This window comes from Palaemon carinicauda, chromosome 11 (assembly GCF_036898095.1).
Source record: "Palaemon carinicauda isolate YSFRI2023 chromosome 11, ASM3689809v2, whole genome shotgun sequence".
Taxonomy (NCBI): domain Eukaryota; kingdom Metazoa; phylum Arthropoda; class Malacostraca; order Decapoda; family Palaemonidae; genus Palaemon; species Palaemon carinicauda.
This window is the reverse complement of record NC_090735.1, coordinates 68,486,173-68,507,358: the sequence shown is the minus strand read 5'-3', so window position 1 is coordinate 68,507,358 and position 21,186 is coordinate 68,486,173. Positions and strand designations below refer to the sequence as shown.

The 21,186-nt window shown below is 44.7% G+C and overlaps 1 protein-coding gene across 1 annotated transcript in view; it reads left to right on the top strand.

The window, feature by feature from the left end:
* Positions 1-21,186, top strand: part of LOC137650050 (elongation factor-like GTPase 1) — a 132,023-nt gene that overhangs the window by 45,905 nt on the left and 64,932 nt on the right. Inside the window, exons 2-3 of the mRNA XM_068383080.1 lie at positions 3,363-3,552; positions 14,724-14,931. Coding sequence (XP_068239181.1) covers positions 3,368-3,552; positions 14,724-14,931 — 393 coding nt within the window. The 5' untranslated portion in view covers positions 3,363-3,367. The remainder of the gene's footprint in view (positions 1-3,362; positions 3,553-14,723; positions 14,932-21,186) is intronic.

Genomic DNA, 21,186 nt, shown 5'->3' with positions numbered 1-21,186 from the left:
AATAAAACACGATTGCCAAAACCCTAAATCAGTGTACTTCACCAAACGAAGTCCCAAAAAGCGAAGAAGGGAAAATGATTCGAAAAACTCTCAATGGTGGACCGACGATGTTTTCGATCCAGCCGGCAGAGATGAACTGAAGTCTTAGACATGGGAATGATTCCTTGGACCACCCTGTGACGGGTGTTACCACCTACCTCCCAACCACCACAAGGCGGTTGCCTCGTTTTGAAAAATTCTGCCGATTTAGAGATATCAGCTATATATATATAACTGCCAGGTAAGTACTATTCATAAAAAAGCTCCTTTCGGTTTCTGCCATTAAAGGGTACAACACTGCCCTTGCAATAGTGTTCCGTGTGTAGGGCATAGATATCTTCAACGGCCTGGAGATTTCTATGCTCATTAAGAGCTTTGAACAGTCGTGTCCCCTGAGGGAACTTCAAGTTCCCCAGTGTGATGTCACTCTATTTCTCGGGTCTCTTACTCGTGCTCCGTACGAACCCTTGAGCCGTGCCTCAGACAGGCTTTTGACCCTTAAGACTGTTTTTCTGCTAGCCTTAGCATCGGCGAAGAAAGTCGGGGAGTTACACAGCCTCTCTTGTAATGTCACTTACGCAGAGGGTTGGAAGGAGATCTCCTTAGTTTTGTGCCAGAGTTTGTGGCCAAGACTCAGAACCCAGCAATCCACGATCCTAGGTTTGAGGCCTTCACTATTCCTTCCTTACAGGATGCAGCGAATGGCGGTTTAGGTGAAAGGCTTCTCTGTCCCGTCAGTTGTCTCCGGCGCTCTCTTAAGCGAACTCGGCATCTCAGACCTGAATGTCGACGACTCTTCGTTAGCACCAGCAGAGCCAAGAGGGAGGTGTCGAGGAACACGATATCCTTCTGGATCCGTGAAACCATCCGCAAGGCGTATGAGACTTCCTCAAGAGTCCAAGCACCAGCAAGGGTTAAAGCTCACGAGATCAGGGGCTTTCAAGAGAGGCTAAGTGCTGAAGGCTGGCGTTTAGAAACGGCAGACCACCTTTACGGCCTTTTACTTGAGGGAGTTTATGCACAAGTCCTTGGACACCTTTGTTCTTGGCCCTGTGGTAGCAGCTCAAGCTATTGTTTGACCTCTCCAGTTCCTCTGCGACAGGGAAGTCTCTTGCCTTGATTTTTATGGTATGTTTGTCAGTGTGAAAGCAGTCTGCATGTGATCCGCCTTTCTTTCTGTCTTCTCCCTTGGAGTTCCATACATCGAGACAAGTCTTCCCAGGTAAGATTGCTAGAGCTTGTTTACAGTTATTCTCCTCCTGTATTCTGCTAGGCAGGGAAGACGGTGGATGTATAATCCCTTTGCCTTTTGGTTATGGAGGTTCATCCAGTCACTGTGATCCCAGGGTCGAGTGTCTCTTACATTCACGCTCTCAGGTCGCGCGATGCTCTTACCCATCGCGTGACCCGGCTCCCAGCCTCTCGGACCCCACCATCATCATGTCGGGTCAAGAGACAGGGTAGGTGGATTTAGTCCTCTGCTCTCATTTGAGACCAGGTCTATATCCGGGCAGTTAGCTGTCCACAAGCAGACCTCTCACCAACCAGTGAGTCTTCCTAAATTAGACGATTACAAGGTTTGTATATCGCGTCAGAACATATGATAATTTGTCATGAATTGTATTTTTCCTAGTTATACAAACCTGTAATCATTTAATATAAATGCCCGCCTCTATCACCCCTCTCATGTTCCACATTGAGCCTTATGCATTTGAATGAGATAAGCGGGCTGGCGGTGGGGCGGGGAGGGCGGAGCTAAGACCGCCAGCCAACCATTCAACGCAACTGCCTGGTTTTCTTTCTCTTCGGCTGTTTCAGCTGAGCTGAAGCGAATTCCTATATTAAATGATTACGGGTTTGTATAGCTAGGAAAAATACAATTTAGGACAAATTGTCATTTCCTTTCTTCGCTGGGCTATTTTTCCCTGTTGGAGCCCTTGGGCTTGTAGCATCTTGCTTTTCCCAACTAGGGATGTAGCTTGGTTAGTAATAATAATAATAATAATAATAATAATAACAATGATAATAATAATAATGATAATAATAATAATACTAATATTATTATTATTATTATTATTACTAGCCAAGCTACAACCCTAGTTGGAAAAGCAAGATGCTATAAGCCCAAGGGCTCCAATAGGGAAAAATACCCCAGCGAGGAAAGGAAATAAGGAAATAAATAAATGATGAGAATAAATTATAAATAAATAATTATAAAAACAGTAACAACGTCAAAACAGATACGTCATATACAAACTATTAACAACGTCAAAAACAGATATGTAATATATAAATTATAAAAAGACTCATGTCAGCCTGGTCAACATAAAAACATTTGCTCCAACTTTGAACTTTTGAAGTTCTACTGATTCAACTACCCAATTAGGAAGATCATTCCACAACTTGGTAACAGCAGAAATAAAACTTCTAGAATACTGTGTGGTATTGAGCCTCATTATGGAGAAGGCCTGGATATTAGAATTAACTGGCTGCCTAGTATTATGAACAGGATAGAATTGTCCAGGGAGATCTGAATGTAAAGGATGGTCAGAGTTATGAAAAATCTTATGCCACATGCATAATGAACTAATTGAACGATGGTGCCAAAAGATTAATATCTAGACCAGGAATTAGAAATTTAATAGACCGTAAGTTTCTGTCCAACAAATTAAGATGAGAATCAGCAGCTGAACACCAGACAGGAGAACAATACTCAAAACAAGGTAGAATAAAAGAATTAAAACACTTCTTCAGAATACAGTAGATTGATCACCGAAAATCTTGTAAGACTTTCTCAATAAGCCAATTTTTTGTGCAAAGGAAGAAGACACAGACCTAATGTGTTTCTCAAAAGTAAATTTGTTGTCGAGAACCACAACTAAAATTTTAAGTCATACAAATTTAAAGAAACATTATCAATACTGAGATCCGGATGTTGAGGAGCCCATAATTTGCACCATGCACTAATTTTAGCTAAATCTCTATTAATAATAATAATAATAATAATAATATCCCCTTTGAAGTCCTACCTCCAAGTAAAGGGAGCTCAATCACAAGTGTATGAGTGGGAGGGGTTGTGAACTAACCCGTCCCCCATTAGCTAGCAGGATGGGTAGTTAACCCTCGCTAAAATTTAATGGCTCTTCCTTTCAGCTTAGCCGAAAGTAATACAGTACCCCTAATAAATAGCTAAAGGTTTGTTTCGTCAGGAACAATACAAATTGTCTCTGAATTTGTCATATTACTGTACTCTTCTTTAAGATTTGTTATTTTGTAATTAAGGACCCTGTATATTAGTTATACTGTACAGTATTTTATTTCAGGCAAAATGGTTGTTGGGCAGCAGGATAAAAAAAGTAATGCTTATGCATTGATGAAAAATCCTCACAATATTCGAAATCTATGCATAATGGCACATGTTGATCACGGAAAAACTTCTCTTGCTGATAATCTAGTAGCATCAAATGGTCTCATTAGTCAACGATTAGCAGGACGTATCAGATATATGGACAGGTAAGTTAGCGTCTAGTATGATAAGTGAACCCTAATTCTAATCTCTGTACAGTGCTGTACTGTAATTATAGGATTTTATATTACCTTGCTACTCAAGTTGATGTCTTCAAACAAAGTAGGAATGATAGTTTTTGTACAAAGGCCTGTTTATTCCGACACTAAATACAAACCCTTTCGCTGTTTATTAGGGAATATACAGTACTTTAGGCGAAGCTGGAAGACTATCCATAAAACTTTTAGTGGACGTTCATCTCTCTCTAACGCCCAACCCATTTTTGAGTGGACTTTGACTAATTTGTTCTTTTAGTTTCTGTTTATTTTTCGCAGGTGTGAGTGTTACTGTATCGTAGACAGCATTGTAGTGGTTTGCAGGCTGTGGTCTGATGTAGCACGCAGACTTCTTAATGTCAGAATGCCGACCAGACTCTAACTTTGTACTATTCAAAAAATACGGTGGAATGCCCTGAGATCTGGGCAAAAAGTAAATAGTTAGGAAAGAAATGGGCACTGGGCACCACTACTTAATTTTATACTGTGCAAGGGGACCCAGCGAGAACCTTGGAAATTCCCTATTATTTTAGCTTGAGTATGCTGTCTCTCTTCCACCTGTACTCTGTACTGAGTCCTTCAAAACAATGGATCAGTTTGATTCTTAAGGAAGATTTTTTTAGAAATGAGCTAAAAAAAAAAAAATAAGAAAAATTAATGGCTGATGGGAAAACACATTATGAAAGGAAATGCATACTAATATCTACAAAAATAAAAAAAATATTTATTTCAAAAGGAAAAATAAAGGTACAATGAGTAAATGATTGTCGTATGATATTGATTAAGACTTGAACAGTAATACCTACTCACTTCACTCCGGGGGCCTTGGACCAGGCTGATTCATTGCCGCTTTGACCGTTCTGTGGCGGGATGTAAACAAAAGGAACCCCCACACCCTTGATCACTTTAAACAGACAAATTGTCCAAGAACACAAACTTTCCCCTTACTTTTACTTCGACTGGACTACTGAACAGAGGGAACAGTAAAACAAAACATAACCTTAAAGCTATATTTCTTACAAATTAAACAACAAAAAAAAATCACATATCATTGATCATAAATTTAGCACTAAGACAAAAATAACAACAAACTATTTTTAAATATATATACTGCATATATCGGTGCATGTGGGTATAGAGAACTCACCAATAATCAGAAAAACAATATCCTTTTACAATACCCAACACTGACAGTCCACACACAGTACCAAAAACACACTTAAGACTAAAATAAATCACTTAACACCAAAACACCAATCATATTCCATAACCCAGTAAAAAATAAAACTTAGTACCAAAACAAGAGAACTCTTAAATATTTAATACTGTATAAGTCTATGTGTGGCCACTGTGGTCCACACACTGGCAACAGTCCTTGTAGCCCACTGCCACTGGCCAACAATATCGAACTGCCAATTCGACTGTGCAATCACTTAAGCGGTGGTCATCATCATCCTCGTGTCATCATCATCATCATAAAGGAAAAAATCTATTTGTTCCAACACAGAGTACTTACCTTGAACTACTTTCTCAGGAGTATCTGGGATCTCCTCCCAACCGACCAGAGTTTTGTGTAGTTTACCCTAGTCTCGTTTTCTATGAGGGGTAACCTCAGGTGGAGTGATACACGCCCTGATGCTAACCCCGGGTCAGAGAGCATGCTTGCTCAGGTCTCGATCTCCAGTAAGTTCTCTGGTCGCGTCGCGATAACATCTCAACGCTCTCTCCTTACCCAGTGCGACCCTTTGTGCCCCCGACCCCCTTTGTGTCTTACGCGGTCCCCACGTGGACCCATTGTGTTCATTCTTTACCCTTTTCTACCCTTCTCCTCTGTAGGGGCAGCTTATGTTCTCCTACAGCCATGTGTCTGGAGTGCGAGTCCTGGAACGTGGTGCATTGGGTGCGCTTCGGCACCAAGAAGAATAAGGCGTCCAAGAGGTCACATAGGAAGCCTAGCCTCTCCTTGCCGCTTACTTCTCTCGATGCCTCGTCGGATGGAGCTTCTCAGCCACCTTCCCCTACCCAGAGTAGGGGACGAGGTAAGTCAGTTGTGGGGAAGAGGCACATTGCTCTTCCCCAGGAGTCTGAGTGGGTGCAGTATAGCACCAAGAAGAAGTAGACGACGAAGAGGTCGCCTGAGAAGCCGAGCGTCCCTTCCTCCCTTGCTTCGCCGGGCGTTTCGTCTGACCGAGCTTCCCTACCACCCTCCCCTGCCCAGAGTAGGGGACGAGGTAAGTCCGTTGCAGGGAAGAGGCCCGCAGCCCTTCCCCAAGAGTCTGATCTTCAGGATAGTGGGGTTGTGGCGTCGTTCCAGGCGAGTGAGGGGCCTGAGGGAGGGGCGGGAGTGTGTATGAGAGACAGAGTCCTGGTGCAAGCAGGCCACGTCTCCTCTGATGACCCCATGTGGGGGAAAAATGTCCCTAATTCTTCTCCAGCCTCTTTGGCGTGTTTTTCAGTCACTTCTGCAGCCGAGGGCACCGCCAAGAAGGAGCCTTCCCCGCCGTCAGACCCCATTGCGTGGGTTCCCCCCAAGACGCCTTTTCAGGTCGCTGCTGAGGATGGAAGAGGGCTTTTGGACCTGGTCCCCCACAGAAGAGCATCCACGCGGGACGACTCGGACCCTTCGGTGCGGCCCTACAAATCTTCGGGCTCCTCTTTCGAGTCATACTCTTTCTCCTCAGTGGAGGAGCTTTCCTGCTCTTCGAAGGACGAGGCGCTGAGGAAGCTCAGGAGACGAAGGGAGAAGTCCCGAAAGAAGTTGTCGCGCTCTCGCTCCCCCTCGAGGTCGCGCCACGAGAGACGGCGCCCAAGATCCCCCAAGAGCAGTGAGTGGGTGATGGTTCACCTCGACAGGCTGCTGGAGCTAGCTGCGGCGCCGAGCCCTTGAATTTGGCGTCCTAGGACGAGCTCCCCGGATAGATACTCCTCCGGCAGCAGCGGCACCAGACGGAGGGACTCATCATGGCAGGTTCCAGTCGACAGGCGTAAGTCCGCGAAGGTTCCGGGCTCCATCCGCCCAGCGGAGAGAGTCACCCCTTCGGTCTGGCAGCCGAGTCCTGACCTCCAAAGGCCACTTACCTCGTCACGAGCGCAGGCCTCGGCTTTCCTCGACGGGCAGGCCCGCAGATACGAGAACCTCCGAAAGAGATGTTGGGCCCAGGACGGAGGCCCCCGTCCCGACGGCGATGCCCGTCCTTCGACGTGAACCCCCGCGACCCTACAGCAGGCTCTGGCAGACCGGCATAAGTCCGCGAAGGTTCTGACTCCTTCCGCCCAGCGGAGAGTCGCCCCTTCGGTCTGGCAGCCGTGTCCCAGCCTCCAAGCCTTCGACAGGCCGGTCAGAACGTGAAAGACAACCAGCAGCCACGAGGAAGCCCGCAGCAGCTTGGTCCTCCATGGGGAGAGACAAGTCCAGGACGGAGGCCTCCGTCCCAGCGGGGATGCCCGTCTTCCATCCAGAACCACCGAAGTCGTACCACGACAAAGGATGCCTTCACCCCAAGCGGGGCCCCCCGTCGTAGGTGCTCCTTCTCAGGCAGAAGGGCATCCGACGGAAGGCTCAGCGGACGAGGCCCCCGCTTACAGAAAAGTACTAGCCCTCATCAGACGGCTCCACAAGCTGGACGAACCGAAGCCCGCGACGGATGAGGACTGGCTCTCTGGCCTCAGCAGGTTGGTAGATACCCCCGTGCAGCAGAGGCCCTCACTGGCTGGCTCCCTAGGGCTCCTTCGCCATCCTCGCGGTACGTCTCCTCCAGCAGACCCGATCATCGACGGAAGTCATCGCACCAGGTCTCGGTCGACAGGCATAAGCCCGCGAAGGTTCCGACTTCTCCCGCCCAGCGGAGAGAGTCGCCCCTTCAGACTGGCAGCCTTGTCCCGGCCTCTGGTTCTTCGATGGCCCGCCCTGAACGAAGGAGCCAACCAGCCAGCACGGGGAAGCCCGCGGCTCCATGGATCTCCATCCTTCCAGCGGAGGCAGCCGCTGGCTCGACCCGGCAGCATGGCATCCATGCCCGGTACCACGACAGTGCCATTCAGGCTTCGTGATCAACCGCTGGTATACTGTACCAGGGTACTCACACCCCACGGATTCCCCGGGAGGGGGTAGACCCATGACGGATACCTCCGTCCAGGTGGCTCCATCCGTGATGGAGATAGCCGCTCCATCCTCCCGGCCAGCCCCATCCAAGCATTGGAGGTGGCTGCTGAACGCCCATGACGGCTACCTCCATCCCGGCGGCTCCATCCGTGATGGAGCCAGCCGTGCCAGCCCCATCCAAGCATCGGAGGTGGCCGCTGACATGGCAGGGTACTTAAACCCCACGGATTTCCCTGGGAGGGGGTAGACCCATGACGGCTACCCCCGTTCCTGACGGCTACATCCGTGACGAAGGCAAAGTGGCTTTCCCCCTAGCGGGTAGAACGGGGCTATTGCCTCTCCAGTGCCTGCCTCAGTGGCCGGGGGGGAGAGGCCCCCGCACCTTTGCCCAGTGCCTCTTCGGCTCCGTCCACCCGTAGGGGAGCTTCGACTCCACAGTTAGCCTTCAGACCCTCCTACTTGGGCTCCAGGAGAGGGCGTTCAGGCCGCGGCTCTTGAAGGAGTTAGGAGGGGAGGCCCCCTACTCCTGCCGACGCCTCAGGGGGGGGGATGCCTCAAACGATCTTGGCAAGCATGGCGGGACCACGGAGCGGATCCGTGGAGCGTAGCAGTACTAAAGGAGGGGCACAGGCTGCCCTTCCTAGCGGACCCCCACCTAGGATCCCAGATTAACAGGCGGAGTGATTGGCACCCAAGGACCCCTTGAGAGTAGCAGTATTGCAGGAAGAAGGCTCGGCAATGCTGGTGAGAGGGGCAGTAGAACCAGTCAAGAAACCGAGTCCAGGGTTCTACAACAGGCTCTTCCTGGTGGAGAAGGCGACAGGGGTCTGGAGACCGGTCATAGACCTTTCAGCCCTCAACAAATTCGTGTGCAACACCGACTTCAAGATGGACACTCCGAAGTCAGTCCTAGCGGCCTTGAAGGAGGACTTCATGAGGCCCATAGGCCTCAAAGACGTCTACTTCCAGGTCCGTGTCCATCCCTCCAGCAGGAGGTTCCTAAGGGTAAAATGGAGTACCCAAACGTTGCAGTTCAAAACCCTATGCTTCGGACTGTCGACAGCCCTCAGGGCTTCATGAGGGTCTTCGCAACAGTTTCAGACTGGGCGCACGAACAGGGCGTCCGCCAGATTCGGTACCTAGATGACTGGTTGTTGCTTTCAGCCTCAGAGGAAGTACTGAGGGAGCAAGGCGCGAAGCTCCTGCAGTTCTGCAACGTCTTGAGTATCATCATCAACCTGGAGAAGTCCCAGCTGATTCCCTCCACCAGGATGACCTACCTCGGGATGGTCCTAGACTCCCGGATGGCGAGGGCCTTCCCCTCCGCGGAGAGACTGGACAACCTGAAACAGATACTCTGGCCCTTCCTGTCGGGCCAGCCCAGGAGAGCCAAGGACTGGCAAAGACTGATAGGATTCCCCGCACAAGATAGTCCTGGTGTCCCTGGAGACGAAGGAAGTCCTGGAGTGGTGGCACGTCAGAACGAACACACTCAAGGGAATGCCCTTTGCAACCAACCCTCCGGAGATGCTCCTGTTCACGGACGCATCCAAGGAGGGCTGGGGTGCCCATCTTCTCGACAAAACGGCAAAAGGTAAATGGGAAGTCGAGAAGACGAACCTGCACTTGAACGTGCTGGAGATGGGGACCGTACAAAGGGCGTGCCTAGAGTTCGTCCATCTACCCCGGGGAAGCACCGTGGCTCCGGGGTGCGGCAACGCCACGGTGGTGGCCTACGTGAAAGAGCAAGGAGGACTGAAGTCGAAGGAACGGTGCAGTCTCACGATGGAGTTCCTAGAATGGGCCGAAGTGGAACAAATCAATTTTTCAGCCAGGTTCTCTCCGGGGAAGAGGTACGTCCTGGCCGACGGCCTCAGCAGGATGGGTCAAGTGGTAGGGCCCGAGTGGTCCCTACACCCAGAAGTGGTCAAAACCCTCTTCCTGAAGTGGGGCTCGCCGGGGATAGACCTCTTCGCCACGAGACTAAACGCACAGCTCCCCGTGTTTTGTTTTCCTGTGCCAGATCCAGCAGCAGCGTTCGAGGACGCCTTTCAATGAGACGGACGGCCAACCTGTGGGTGACTTTGGTAGCACCCTGGTGGCCAGAGAGAGAGAGAGTGGTTCGCGGATCTAAAGGAGCTGGCACGCCTTCCACCTGGGCCACTTCCAGACAGACCAGACCTTCTCCGGCAGCCTCATTTCCAGAGGTTCCACGAAAACCCTTGGTCCCTCCGCCTTCATGCGTGGAGGTTATCGAGTGTCTCCTGAGAAAGGAAGGATTTCCATCGAGGACGGCATCAAGGATGTCAGGGTACCTGAGGCGTTCGTCAGTCGAGGTGTATCAGGCGTGGTGGGCTACCTTTTCTAAGGGGTGCTCCTCGAAGAACATCAGGCCGTTAGGGGCCTCCATTTATGAGATAGCAGACTTCCTGGTCTATCTCAGGGACGAAGTGGGCACGTCCATCCCAAGTCTTCCTCCTGAAGGACATAGACCTAGGTGCCTCCAGATATATCTCGACGCTCATCAAGAGCTTCGAGCAGTCGTGTTCCCCCCAAGCCACTAGAGTGCCCCAGGGGGATGTGGCTAGGGTACTGAAGATGCTTTCGGAACCTCCCTTCGAGCCTCTAAAAGACATTCTAGACAAGGAGTGGACCCTCAAGGCAGTCTTTCGTTTAGCTCTGGCATCAGCAAAGAGTAGGTGAGATTCATGGCCGGTCGTACGAGATCTCACACTCGAAGGGCTGGCAAAATGCTACCTTCAGATTCTTACCCTCCTTCGTAGCCAAGACTCAGAATCCAGCTGTTTGGGACCCCAAAGTTGAAGGGTTCTCAGTGCCAGCAATCCCTCGCTCGGACAACCCGAGGGACTTGCTGCTGTGCCCTGTCAGGGCAGTATGGCAGTATTTAGAGAGGACTGCTAGACTTCGTCCCGAGATCAAGAGTCGGTTCATTTGCCTCGGGACTGTGAAGAAGCCAGTCTCCAAGAATACCATCTCCTTCTGGCTAAGGCAAGTGATCGTCAGGCCCTACAGTAGTGCCGGGGTCCCCTTTCCAGGAAAGCCCAGACCCCACGACATTAGGGGTCTAAATACTTCATTGGCGTTTGAGAAAAACATGGCAGTGGGCCAAATCCTGAGGGCAGGTACTTGGTCTAGCCAGTCGACCTTTACGGCTCACTATTTGAAGGACTACTCGAGAAAGTCCCTGGACGGGTTCTCACTCGGTCCTGTTATTTCCGCGCTCCAAACGGTTTAAAGGTGTAGCCCCAGTGGTAACTGCGGGTAGTAAGTCCAAGAGACACAGGTTCCTTCCTGAGCCCCTTGTTCTTCCTTCCCCTATTCCCTTACCGGAAATGACTCGGGTAGCCCCCTGAAACTACCATGGGATACACTATCATTGGAAGGACATGTCTCTTAGGATTCTGGCAGAAGTGAGTTACTTAGACACTAAGATGGTTTTTTGCATAGTTTTCCCAATTTTCTCGTGTTTTCTTTGAGGTCAGCAGAACCTAGTCTCCTACCTAGGTTCCTCTTCTATACTCGTCACGGTCTCTAGGTCCTGAAGGACACTCCCACCTCCTAAGGTGTAAGTCTCCTGAGAAAGTAGTTCGAGGTAAGTACTCCGTGTTGGAACAAATCACAAATTTTAAGTAATTTGTATTTTTCCTAACAGTACTTACCTTGAACTACTTTTGGGTAGTGGCCCGCCCATCCTACCCCGAGTGCCTTGCTGGACTTCATAGATACCTATGCTATCAAGAACTTACTGGAAATCGAGACCTGAGCAAGCATGCTCTCTGACCTGGGGTTAGCCTCAGGGCGTGTATCACTCCACCTGAGGTTACCCCTCATAGAAAACGGGACTAGGGTAAACTACTCAAAACTCTGGTCGGTTGGGAGGAGATCCCAGATACTCCTGAGAAAGTAGTTCGAGGTAAGTACTGTTAGGAAAAATACAAATTACTTAAAATTTGTGATTTTACAGCCGGGTCATCAACACTAAAAATTCTATGTATATCCACAGTCTAATACTACATTCATTGTATGGTTTGGGTCGTTATCATCAAGCTTGGACCGAGTCTTTTTTGTAAATATTTTGTATGTAAATATGTTTTTGTCCAATAAACATTATTATTATTATTATTATTATATGCACGGCTGACAAGCAACACCTTCAAGGCAAAAATTAAACTCCAAAGGAGTCTAAAGGAGGAATTACGGCCTGCAATAAAAAAAGAAAAACGCTTACGAACACTCCTAGCTAACTAAACTATCGCACTATAATAAAAAATAAATAATAAACTTTCTATCATTCATGATCGCGCCTAACAAAGATAAATGCAAACACTGTACAGTACTTACATTTATACAAAAGTCACTTCCAAGCCGGCTGGTCGATTAACAAAAAAATAATAATCGAGCATTTGGGACACAACCGACTCCTGCTAGTCAAATAGAAATTCCATTCGCCCAAGACATTCATCACTGCCCCAACCTAGCGAAAATATATACATCAAAGGTTGATGGATTCCATGTGTAAGTGAAGTTAAACTTGCTGGATTGATATTTGATTGTAGGCTTACATATGTCCTTCACTTGAAGTGTTAAAAGCTAAATGCCTTGAGGCTTTGAATCTTTTAAAAGTATTGTCCCATACATCATGGGGGGTAGACTGCAAAACTATTCTAAAATTATACTAGGCCTTTAATCTTTTCAAAAATTAGTTATTGGTGTGAAATATACTCCTCAGCCACCCCAAGCCAACTAAAGATATTAGATTATCCACAGAGCCTTTAGAACTTCGCTTATCCTAAGTCTCTTTGTTGACGTTGGAGAATTACTTTTAGACCTTTAGCAAAAGTCTTCTATTTTTTGGTATTGGTTTAGGTGGAAAAGACTTCCTAATTCTTTAGCCTATCACACTGCAAGCCTTGTGAAGAACACATTATACTTTGAGTTGCACTGAAAATCTCCAGAACCTTATGATTTCCAGGTGAAACAATTAATATACTCTTGATATAATTAGAAGTAAGGTGCTTCCATTTAAGGTATCATCAATGCCTCCATGGAAATTACCAGAGGTATCTTTTTGTAAATATTTTATTACAGTTAAAAAGAATATGACTGACAGATCTCTTTTTATGGAAACTTGCAGAACATAGGGGAATGACTTTTATATATACTGATGGCTCCAAATCCGATAATGACGTTGAATTTGGAGTATATAATAATGCTTTTAATTGTAGAGGTGCACTTCATATAATAGCTTCCATATTTACTTCCGAACTGTATGGCATACTAACTGCTATTGAGGAATTGGTTTGTTCCGTAACTGGAATACAAACCACGCTATTTAATAGGGGTATTACTTTCGGCGCAGCTGAAATGACGAGCCATTGAAATTTAACGAGGGTTTACTACCCACACCGCTAGTTAGCGGGGGTAGGGGAGGATAGCTTGCTACCCCCCCCCCCCCCTCACACACACCTGTGCTTGAGCTCACTTTACTTTTGACTCGGAGCGAGAACGGTTGTTTCCTCTCTCTCCTCGCCTATTTTGGACTGCCATTAATTTTTGTCTTTTTACTTACTTTTTCTTATACTGTACTTGTAAATATATATATAAACATTCTTAATGTTTATGTATATATATGTGTATAGAAATGTAGAAAGTTTTCTTTTCAGTGTTTGTGCTGTGTGTGATATACGACAACGACACTTGCGTAGTAGCAAGGCCAACACAGTTCCACTTCGTGGGGAACAGCCTCTCCCTCTCTGGTCCATCGGTCTTCCTGTCGGCATATATCTGTTAACTCAGCCGCCTCAGGGGAATCGTTATCACCTGGTCGCGTGAAAGTGTCACACGATTTTCACCGTCCATTACCTACAAGATGTAGCCTACAGGAAAATGGAGACGTTCTCCATCGGACCTGTATTGGCTTCACAACAAGTGGTTTAAACACCTCTAGTTCCTTGATGGATAAGTAGCAGATGGTGGAGGGCAGATAAGAATGACTGGCTCCTTCTTTGTTTCTTCTTCCTATCTTTTGGGGCACAGCACTTGAGGTACTCTGCAAGCTGCCCTCCTTTGTCTGTAGGTAATAAGCATTTCCATTTTTTAACCTGATATGTATTTACAGTACTGTACTGTATATTTGCTACATACCCATTTCCCCTAGCGAGGTGGGAGTTAGGTAATGTCTAGGGTTTGTTCTAGGAAGTGCAAGGACTTTGAGAATTCTTACCTAGACAGGTCATCTTGCTAGTATCACATAATCACACAGTTTGCTCAGGCTGTTAACACTTGCACATGCACGAAAGTTTAGCAAGGTGTTAGGATGACACCTCTGTGGAGTGTGTGTAGCACGGAGGAACACCCCAGGTAAAAAACAAGCCAGTTGGTTATGACGTCCACCCACCTTAGGGTGAGTCCTCCCTAATAAAGTGAGAAAGGTTTTGTATTAGTGACGGAACAAATAACAAATTTGAAAGAAATATGTATTTTTCCTAACGATATAAACCTTGAGCTCTTTATACAGATTTGTCCCACCATCACCTATCCCCCTGCAAGTCCTGCCTGCAATCAGAAGGGACAATATAACACAGGTGTGTGTGTCTTTGAGCGGTGTAGCCAGTACTACCCCCCTAGCTAACTAGGGGTGGGGTAGTTATACCTTGCTAAAAGTCTCATGGCTAGTCTTCTAGCTTCACGGAAAGTATATTCCCTAATAAAGAGCTCAAGGTTTGTATCGTTAGGAAAAATACAAATTACTTCCAAATTTGTAATTTTTTATTCTCAAGTGATTTTGACTCAGTAGCGTGAATTATATTTCTCTATTTTCCCTGCCTTGCTGTCACTATAAGGCCTATATGTTAAGTTTTTTATGTGAAAACTATATGGTAATGTAGTGTTAGGTTAGGTATAGTTAAGTAAATTTTATCTTAATTATATTGTAAGAAAGCTTAAAGTCAGTCCCATATGATGAAAATATTTTATGTTGATACAGTATCTTGTTTTCCAGCCGAAAAGATGAAGCAGAGCGTGGCATTACAATGAAAAGCTCCTGCGTGTCACTTGCATACAGTAAAGGTGATGAAAAGTATTTAATTAACCTTATCGATTCACCTGGTCATGTAGATTTTTCTAGTGAGGTATCGACAGCAGTTCGCCTCTGTGATGGAACAATAATTGTTGTTGATGTGATAGAAGGAGTTTGTGCTCAAACAAAGGTAAGGTAACTGGAAATTATATCTTGTTGGTACATAGTATTGCAGTTACTGTGGATAGAAATGTTGCATTATTTGTTCTTACTGGAATACAAACCATCATCTTTGAATGGGAGCACTATATGGTTTCAGCAAATCTGACACCTCCATTTAAAGTTTTACGAGGTAGTTACTGTTGCCGGCTGGTGGAGTGTGGGCCTGGCCCACTCGCAAGGTAGGGCAACCGTCACTTAGACTTTGGCTGTAGTTCAGTACACCAATACTGCTCTGCTGCGTTATAATGCGGCTGTTTAAATCTTTTGCTTTGTCTGATGTGAAAACAAACCATTCACTCTTCTAGGAAAAGGACACTCCAAAATCAAACCATTGTTCTCTGGTCTTGGATAGTGCCATAGCCTTTGTACCATGGTCTTTCACTGTTTTGGGGTAGAGTTCTCTTGCTGGAGGGTACACTCGGGCACACTGTTCTATCTTATTTCTCTTCCGCCTGTTTTTTTTAATCTTTTTATAGTTTATATGTGAAAGATTTTTATTGATGATGTTGCTGTTCTTAGAATGCAGTCAAACCTTGTTAATCGTGGTTTTTTGCTTTGTGGTTTCGTTTTTTTTTTTTTTTGTGGCCAAGGAGAATAAAAAAAAAATAAAAAAAAAAATAAAAAATAAAAATTTGTGATAATTTTTTATACCAACATTAAAAATTATATTTCTAATAGTTGGCAACAGCATTGGGATGGCCAAGAACAATGCAATACCTATTGAATAAAAATTCTCATAATAATTGCGAAAAAATTTAGGCTGGGCTATGATTTCAAATAGCTTGCAATCCTTTACACAGGGAGCGCTGCGCGCCAATACCTATCTCTACACCCAGCTGGTCCTAGCTCTCTCTGTACGGTGTAGATCCATTTAATGTGGTAGAAAATTACAGCTATACAGTATTTGAATTAAACCGGATTTTGATTAAACTGGTGTTTCACTTAACTGTATCCATTAATAATGCATGTAATATTCACATTTAAGTATTGAATTTATAATTAAAAACATAGCGAATTATAATCTTATGCATTGTTTACATTCAAATCAGCTGAATGCGTCAAATTTCTTTAGTATTTGATGATATACTGAAATTTCATATTTATTATGTAACACTTGATGTTCATACCACTTTACCCTTGGCAAAGATTTTATTCTTAGAATCGAATGTGCAATCTTGCCTCTTTGTGAGCTGGCTACATTATTCACTGGTGGTTCTCTTTGGTCTCTTGCTATTGCTTATAGTAATTGTATCAGAGAGGAAGGGTATACCTCTAAACATCAAGGGAATTTCACACTGGGAAAAGAATTTTATTCTTAGAATCAAAAGTACGGCCTTACCTCTTTACCAGCCGGCTACACTGTTCACTAATGATTTACTTTGATCTCTTGCTATTACATATAGTAATTGTATCTTACCTTATTGCCTTATTTTTTGTTTGGGTTCCCGCAGGTCCCTCAGTGTGAGGCACCTCGTATATCCACCAGAGAGTTGCTAATGCATCTTCCGGTGTATTTTGCATCTTCCAGTCTTGGATGGTCTGGGATGCATCTTAGGTATTTATCGAGCTTATTCTTAAACACATCTACGCTCACTCCTGATATGTTTCTTAGATGAGCTGGCAGCACATTAGATAGTCGCTGCATTATCGATGCTGGTGCGTAGTGGATTAATGTCCTGTGCGCCTTTCTTAGTTTACCTGGTATATTTTTTGGCACTATTAATCTACCTCGGCTTGCTCTTTCTGATATTTTTAGCTCCATGATGTTTTCAGTAATTCCTTCTATTTGCTTCCATGCTTGTATTATCATGTAGTGTTCTCTTCTCCTTTCTAGACTGAATAGTTTTAAAAATTTCAGTCTTTCCCAGTAGTCAAGGTCCTTAACTTCTTCTATTCTAGCAGTATAGGACCTTTGTACACTCTCTATTTGCGCAATATCCTTTTGGTAGTGTGGGTACCATATCACATTGCAGTACTCGAGTGTACTACGTACATAAGTTTTGTAAAGCATAATCATGTGTTCAGCTTTCCTTGTTTTAAAGTGTCTGAATAACATTCCCATTTTTGCTTTACATTTAGCCAACAGTGTTGCTATTTGGTCGTTGCATAACATATTCCTATTTAACATTACACCAAGGTCTTTAATTGCTTCCTTGTTTGTGATTGTCTCATTATTAGGTCCCTTGTATGCATATACCATTCCTTCTCTGTTTCCATAATTTATTGATTCGAATTTATCGGAGTTAAATACCATCCTATTTATCTCCGCCCATTCATATATTTTGTTTAGATCTCTTTGTAGTGAGTTCCTATCTTCATCACAAGTAATTTCTCTACTTATTCTTGTGTCATCGGCGAAACTTCTCACTACGGAGTTTTCAACATCACAGTCTATGTCTGAGATCATAATAACAAACAGCAGTGCAGCTAATACCTTACCTTGTGGCACACCAGATATTACCTGGGCTTCATCTGATTTCTCGTCATTTGCAACCACTATCTGTTTTCTGTTTTGCAGGAATTCTTTTACCCATTTTCCTATCTTTCCCACAATATTATGCTTTCTCATTTTTTTCTCCAATATGTTATGGTCTACCTTGTCAAAGGCTTTTGCAAAATCTAGATAGATCACATCTGTGTCTTTTTCATTTATCATATATTTGTATATGTTTTCATAGTGTGCTATCAGTTGGGTCTGTGTACTTTTTCCTGGCACGAAACCATGTTGACCCATATTAAACAAATTATTTTTAACCAAAGGAAAGGTATATCTCTTAACTTCAGACTTCCTCCCTCCTAAGGATGACTCCCATATAGATGACTCAGAAGTTTATGTTTGTGTAAGAATAAACTATAGGTTTTGATACAGTTTGTATTTTTCCTAGCTATACAAACCTGAGTCATTTATTAAAGTTCCCACCTCACAGCCCCACAAGTCTTTGACCAGGTGAGTGTTGTGAGGAGGCGATGCAAGCAAGAGTCCTCTTGTTACATGCTGCACTATGGTTGCTTAGCAACTAAGCATGGTGCAATCAAACCAATTTTCTTTGATTGGTCAGTCGTAGAAAACATGATTCGCAGTTAACCATATAAAACACTCAGGTTTGTATTGCTAGAAAAAATGCAAATTATATTTATATTTGTAGTATTTGTTCCAACACGAATACAAACCCTTTCGCTCTTTACTGTGGACATTATTTCAGCGAATGCTGAAAACTAGCCAAAAGACTTTTTAGCGAGATATAACTACCCACCAGTAGTTAACGGGGTGTAGACCAACTATCTCACTCACACAGACACCGGTGAAATCCCTTCACTTTTTATTTTGCCCCTCTCTCCTGATATTATTATTATTATTATTATTATTATTATTATTATTATTATTATTATTATTTTTATTATTAGCCAAGCTACAATCCCAGTTGGAAAAACAAGATGCTACAAGCCCAGTGGTTCCAAAAAGGAAAAATAGCCCAGTAAGGAAAGGAAATAAGGAAATACATAAACAATATTAGACATAATTAACTATTAATAAAATATTTTAGAAACAATAACAACATCAAAACACATATTTCATTTATAAATTATCAAAAGAAATTATGTTAGCCTGTTCAACATAATATTTGCTGCAAGTTTGAACTTTTGAAGTTATTATTATTATTCACGTCTACCTCGTCTACCTCCAGCCCCATGGACTTTCCAAGAGACACGATTTCATCCATCACAATAGGTTCGGGGTTATCAGGGTCTGTCATATGGAACCCTTCAAAGTCCATCTCAGCGACGGAAACTGGCCACAATTTCTTCCATGCTGAATTAAGACTTCTTCTTGTGACACCCTGCCATGTATCGTCAATAATTTTTAAGCAATGGACGGTATTGAAATGTTCCTTCCAAAATTCACGAGGGGTGAGATTGGTGTTGTCTGTAACATCGAAGCATTTCTCAAACAATTGCTTTGTGTACAGTTTTTTAAAGTTGGAAATTACTTTTGGTCCATGGGCTGGAGGAGTGGCGCATTGTCAAAGACCACATTTCATTGGCAGGTTTTTCTCGGCCAAATATTTTTTGACTGTCGGACCAAAGCACAGATTAACCCATTCTGTAAAGAAATGGCGCGTAACCCAAGCTTTAGCATTAGCGCGCCACGTCACTTGCAGTTTTTCTTTCAAGATCCTTTGGCTCTTGAAAGCATGAGGGTTTTCCGAGTGGTACACTAGCAGTGGCTTGACCTTACAGTCACCGCTGGCATTGGCATGCAAGACTAAACTTAACTAGTCCTTCATGGGTTTATGGCCTGGTAGTCTCTTCTCCTCTGCCATGATGAATGTCCTCCAGGGCATCTTCTTACAGAAAAGGCCAGTTTCATCACAGTTCAAGACTTGTTGGGGGATGTAGCTTTGTAGGGCGATAACCGAGGCAAAGGTTGTGACGAAGTCCACCGCAGCTTTCGAGTCGGAACTTGCTGCTTCCCCATGCCTCACAACCGAGTGTATCCCAGTCCGTTTTTTAAAAGTTATCCAACCAGCCACGACTGGCTTTTAAGGTTTATGCTGGCATTGTAGTCTCCCCTCTCTCGGCTGCTTGCTTCCCTTTCAGGTCATCATAGATTCTGCTGGCCTTTTCACATATGATAGTCTCAGTCACGCTATCTCCTGCCAACTGTTTCTCCTTTATCCATATTAAAAGAAGCCTCTCCATCTTTTCATGGATATCACTGCGCAGCTTGGAAAGGATGGTTACTCCTTTGGAAGGCTTGGTGCTCTTCATAGCATTCTTCTGCTTGAGGATGGTTCATATTATTGATTTACTCCCCTCATATTGGCGAGCTAGTTCAGTGACTCTTACACCACACCACTCTCATTTTTTTCGATTATTTCATGCTTTATCTCCATTGTCATCATACGCTTTTTCGTTTCACTACCCTTGTTTGCACTCGCTTGCTTTGGACCCATTGCTTATTCACTGAATTCTGCACTGATTAACGCAAAAAACTCGTAAAAAAAAACCACTACAGCCGATGCTTTGAGATAAATTTTACGCGACGGAGATCCGACTGGAAAGACTGAGCGATGTCGTCCTCGTGAAAAGCCTCTCGGTACACTTGGCCACCTAGCGGCCACATAGGGAACTGCCTCATATCTCAAATTTTTCTCGTATCTCAGGACAAAAATTTGCTCGAAATTTTCCTTGTATCTCAAGTTTCTTGTATGTTGGGTCCCATCTCAAGGTATTACTGTATTTATTTTCTTGTTTCCTTTCCACACTGGGCTATTTTTCCCTGTTGGAGCCCTTGGGCTTATAGCATCTTGCTTTTCCAACTAGAGTTATAGCCTAGCTTGTAATAATGATAATAGTTTGGGATGAACAGTAAAGTTACTGGTCTCTCTCCTTTCATCTTTACCTCTAGGAGCACAGCACCCATGGAACTACAAGCCGACTTCCTGCATCTGCCGGTAAAAATAATATCTCTTGTGTAGCCTAAAATATGGTAAGTATAAGTTACGTCTCCTTCCTCCCAGTGAGGGGGAGTCGGTCGATGGCTAGGTTAAGTATGGAGTTAAACCCCAAACAATTCCTTACCTGGTCAAGCCACAGTGCTCAGTTCATACACAATCTTACTAATTGGCCAGGCCGTTAGCTCTCTTACACATTATGAGTGTTAGCGAGGTGTCAGGGCGTATCTATTAAGCTCGTGCAAAGCACAGAATCACACCCCGAGTCAGAAATCAACCAATTGGTTTAGGACTTCCACCCATCTAAGGGTGAGTCTCCACTGTATAGAGCGAAGGGGTTTGTATTCGTGTTAGAACAAATGACAAATTTGGAAATAATTTGTATTTCTCCTAATTGTACAAACCTTGAGCTCTTTACACATACCTGTCCGGCATCACCTAACTCCTGAGAAAGCCTTGACTGCAAGTAAAAAGTGAAGGCATTTCACCAGTGTGTTTGAGATGGGTCGTTGGTCTCCCCCCCTTCCCCCCCCCCATTAACTAGTGGTAGGTAGATATACCTCTAGAAAGTCTTGTGGCTAGTTTTCAGCATTTGCCAAAATAATATCTACTGTTAAGAGCTCAAGGTTTGTATAGTTGGGAAAAGTACAAATTATTTTCAAAGTTGTCAGAACCATGACTGCAAATCCATCTCCCAGCAAGAGGTACTTATGAGTTTCAAGGACTCTCACAAGATCTGCAACTAGAGAAGGGGATGTAGTAGATCA